Source organism: Lactuca sativa, chromosome 9 (assembly GCF_002870075.4).
Source record: "Lactuca sativa cultivar Salinas chromosome 9, Lsat_Salinas_v11, whole genome shotgun sequence".
Lineage (NCBI taxonomy): Eukaryota > Viridiplantae > Streptophyta > Magnoliopsida > Asterales > Asteraceae > Lactuca > Lactuca sativa.
This window is the reverse complement of record NC_056631.2, coordinates 67,293,979-67,298,510: the sequence shown is the minus strand read 5'-3', so window position 1 is coordinate 67,298,510 and position 4,532 is coordinate 67,293,979. Positions and strand designations below refer to the sequence as shown.

The following is a 4,532-nucleotide window of genomic DNA, read 5'->3' as shown; positions in this document are numbered from 1 at the left end:
CATCTACGCTTGATCGAGAGAGAGTATTGGCTAGTGTTTGGAAGACCATGAAATGAGGTTGTCTCATAGATAGATACAATAGCCCGAGGTGGAACGTCTTATGTCCGGACAACCTGCCCAATCGGCGTTTGTATAGGCTAGAAGTTTCTTGGAGGGTGATTTTGTGAGTAGTAACCCATGAGTGATCGTAACTTTAATGTACCGCAAATGTCTTTTAGAGAATTAAAATGGGATGTGCGAGGAGCATGCATGTGTATGCAAATTTGCTGAATGGCGTAGCTGATGTCTGTTAAGGTGAAAGTCAAATATTGGAGGGCCCCGACAAGTTGATGATATTGCACACCATTGTCAGGTAGTGGAGTACCATCATTGTTGTTTAATTTTGTCTTGTTGTCAACCGGTGTGGAGGAAGGGTGGCAAGAACTCATTCCCGCCCTTTCAAGAATTTTGTTGACATATTTTTGTAGTGATAAGAAAAGCGAGACTTTTCTATGGGATACAGATATGCCAAGAAAATAGTTTAGGGGTCTAAGTCCTTCATTGCGAACTCTTTTGCTAACAGCGTCGTAAACTCATGGTGAAGATGAGGTGATGAGGTAATAAGTAGGATATCGTCGACATAAGGGAGTAGGAATACCGTGTGGGTACCCTTTTTGTAGACAAATAACGAGCGGTCACATTTTCTATGTTTCAAGCCCAATTTGGAGATGTAGTCAGCAAATCGTTGATACCAAGATTATGGTGCTTGTTTGAGGACGTATTGAGATCTTTTGAGTAGACATACATGATTCGGGAATGAGCGGTCTAGAAATCTGGGTGGTTGATGCATGTAGACCGTTTCGTGAAGTTTTCCGTGGAGAAAAGCATTTTTCACATCTAGTTGGTGAATTTGCCACTCATTAGAAAGAGCTATGGATAGGACCATACATATTGTTGCCAGTTTGACCACGGTGCTGAAGGTTTCTCCATAATCGATGCCTTCTTTTGAGACCTGCATCACACATCAAATGAGCTTTGTATCGCTCTAAAGAACCGTCATATTTGGTTTTATGACGAAAAATCCCTATAATGCGCACTATATTCATATGATGAGTTCTTGGGACTAAATCCCACGTGTTATTATCAATAAGGGCCCGAAATTCATCAGTCATGGCACGTTTCCAATCTGTTTTTTTGAGAGCAACAAGGGGGTTTCGAGGTAAAGAAGAAATGGAGTTGTTTGTATGGAGATTGTAATGTTGTTTCGGTTTTGAAATACCCGACATACTTCGGGTATGAATGGTGCGAGTAGTGGCAACATATGTGTTTGAGGGAGCTATTTTCGAAGATGAAATAGGAGAAGATTGGGCAATTTATGGTTGTGTTTTTAAGGTAGAGATGGACCGAGGACAATGAGAGGAGGTGGGGGAGGGTTCGTTTGAGAGGGGATCTTAGTTGGTTGGGTGGAGGGAGGTTCGGTGTTCACTTGCGGATTTTGGGTGTACCAAATGGGTGGGTGTGGGTCCGATGATGAGCGGGTGTGAGAAGAAGGTTTCAAAGATGATAGTTTCGAGTAAGGAAAATTTGTATCATCAAAGATAACATGTCGGGAGAGGATAATGGTTTGGGTTTTGATGTCAAATCATTTGTAACCGCGGTGATTAGTTAGGTGACCCAAGAAAATTCAAGGCTGGGAACGTTGTTGTAGTTTGTAGATTGTGATAGATGGGGTGAGTGGGTAGCATAAGCATACAAATATGCAGAGATGGGAGTATGTGGGTTCCAGATAATAAAGAAAATGTGTAGGGGTGAGGTTTGCAAGAGGTTTTCTAGGAAGGATGTTTAGGAGATATGTTGTATGTTGGAGGGCATGATGCCAAAAATTGGATGGCACATTGGAGTGGATGAGAAAGGTTTGAAGGATGTTTTTTATTGATCGTATTTTGCATTCCCCTTTGCCATTTTGCGATGATGTGTATGGGCAAGAGAATCTGAATTAGATGCCATTTTGTGAACAAAAATTTTGAAAGTTTTGATTGTTAAATTCTTGGCCATTGTCACATTGTATGGTTTTAATAGTGTGGTGAAATTGAGTTTTCATCATGGAAAAATTGAAGGAAAATAGAAAAGAGGTGGGACTTTTTGGCAAGAGGATATGTCCACAGGAAGTTTTTTTGTCATCTAGAAATAAAATATAATATCTATGACCGCTTGAACTTGGTATGGGCGAGGTCCATAAATCCGTCTGAGTAATATCAAAAGGTAAATGAGTAATAGATGTAGAACTAGAAAATGGAAGTTTTATTTGTTTACCCAGCACACAAGATTGACAAATAGAAGATAAATGTTTAGAACTAGGAAAATGTAAACTATAACGTAAAGAAGATAAAACATCCACGCCCGGGTGTCCAAGGCCATGATGCCATAAATATTTGGTTATTGAAGCAAAAAACAAACGGTTGTGTGACTTGGGAGGCGGACTGGATAGTGAAGGGGCAAAGATCGCCATTGTTATTGCATCGCAGGAATGGAGTCTGTGTCAGGAAGTTCTTCACATCAAAACCGGATGGGTCAAATTCAACAGAAACATTATTGTCAGTTGTAGGACGACGAATATATAAAAGGTTTTTGATAAATTTAGGAGTGTGAAGAACATTTTTCAGATGTAAAGGAGGAAGAGGATAAGGGAGAGTTTAGTGACATGTACCATGAATTGGAATACTAGAGCCTTTACCAACGATTACATTACAAAAAAAGACCATTATTAACATAAGACGTGAAGTTACCTGATTGGTTAGTCATGTGAGATGTGGCTCTGGTGTCAGCATACCAAGTTTGATTTGGTGGGTTCATTATCATGGTGTGAAATGCTTGCTCGAGATCAGTTGGTGTATAGCTTCCTTCTGATGCAGCATAAGCTTGTTGAGGACGGTTTCCTAGAATACCAGGGCTAGTGAAGGTGGTCTAAATTGCCGAGTTGGGTATGGACAGGGAGGATAAGCCCATGGTGTGTAGTTGGGATATGCCCATGGTGGCGGTCCAGACCATGGTTGAGAGGGACGAGACCCCCGGTTGTATGTTTACTGTGGAGGATTGTTTTTGGTATTACGTCCTCTTCCACTGGAGAACCATCCATGACCTCATCCGTTTCGGCCTCATCTACGCGCACGACTATGGTCTGTTGATTGATGTTTCTAGAAATTGTTTGATTGGTGGAGTCGGGTGTGATCGTCGGAGTTTGAATGAGAGCCGGTGGCTATTGTTGAAACAGCTAGGGATGTGGCAGAATTTCTATTTGTGACAATAGAGGCATCATATTGATATGCTTTTTAGGATTCCTCCATGACAAGTTTGGACCGAAATTCATAAAAATCAGGCAATGGGGTTTTTTGTTGAATGAGCATGGCTAGCCCTTCGTAGCTTTCATTAAGGCCAACAATGAACTGTACAAAAAGTCGTTGATTTGAGACTGGATTTTCGACATTTTCTAGTTGGTCTGCTAACATCTTCATATCTTGACAGTAACAAGAGATGTTGGGATGGTGATCAAGTCTTGTGGAGACGAATTTACTGTCAAGATAGACGACTTGTGTGCTTTGCTTGTGTTGAAAAATGTTTTCAAGGACAGTCCAAGCTTGAGATGCAAAGGTGTTAGGTTTCAGAATGGTGTGTAGAAGATTGTTTGAGATGGTCTCGTATATCCATTGGAGGATGATGGCGTCAAGACGTGACCATGTTTCATATTCAACAACAGCTTTGGTTTTCTCGACCTCAGTAGCTGTAGAAAAAGATGGAGATGAGGAAGGTGGCTTAAATGAAGAGTCGATGTGATTACCAACTTGAAAGGCCCGACAATGGATACGAAATAATTCTGCCCAGGAGGTGTATTTCCCATTTTCCATCTCAAGGGTAAAAGTAATGAAGTTTCAAATGTTGGTTACTATGATAGTTGGGTGGTTCTTGGGATCCATTGAAGAAGAGATGGTTGTTAGAAGAATGGAGAAAATGAACTGGGGCGGCAGAAATGGAGAAGATGGAATTTTAGGGTTTTTGGTATTTAGCTCTAATACCATAAAACACGTTTGTATTTCCCTTGATGCACTACGATACATTTGATGTCAATATATAAAAAGAGCCTATATCTATTTACAGAAATTGTATCAACAATAAATGTGTATAATCTACTTTCCATAACAAACCTTCCTCATATTGAGGAAGGGAATAATCACCGGCGAATACTTTGTCCCTCTCATGGTCTCTGTTCTTTTCCTTGTAGTTGTCTTTTTTTTTCTATATCTCTTCATATTTGTGTCGAGTTATCTATCCCAAACTTTTTACATGCTTGTTGAGGATTTAATTTTGAAGCCATTTGAGCCATGCTGAAAATATGAATACCATAAGTAGCAATTTTAGGCGGTCTGGCTTGATATGACCAACAATTAACCTTATTGTGGTTGGAATCTAAGAGCTTGGTGAAGGAGATCAATCATAAAAAAGCATGGCTGAAACACCGTAAAGTAAATAGATTTATTCAAAAGTTGGAGTGGGTTTCA

The 4,532-nt window shown here is 40.2% G+C and overlaps 1 protein-coding gene across 1 annotated transcript; it reads right to left on the bottom strand.

Annotated features, from left to right (window-relative positions):
- Nucleotides 1–3,308: 3,308 nt before the first annotated feature.
- LOC111901781 (uncharacterized) lies at nt 3,309–3,881 on the bottom strand. The gene has a single exon (XM_023897652.1). It carries the CDS (start codon nt 3,879–3,881, stop codon nt 3,309–3,311), a length of 573 nt encoding a protein of 190 aa, XP_023753420.1.
- Nucleotides 3,882–4,532: the final 651 nt, after the last annotated feature.

Excerpts from the sequence above, each read along its gene's own strand:
- LOC111901781 (XM_023897652.1), bottom strand. The coding sequence starts at position 3,881 with ATGGAAAATGGGAAATACACCTCCTGGGCAGAATTATTTCGTATCCAT.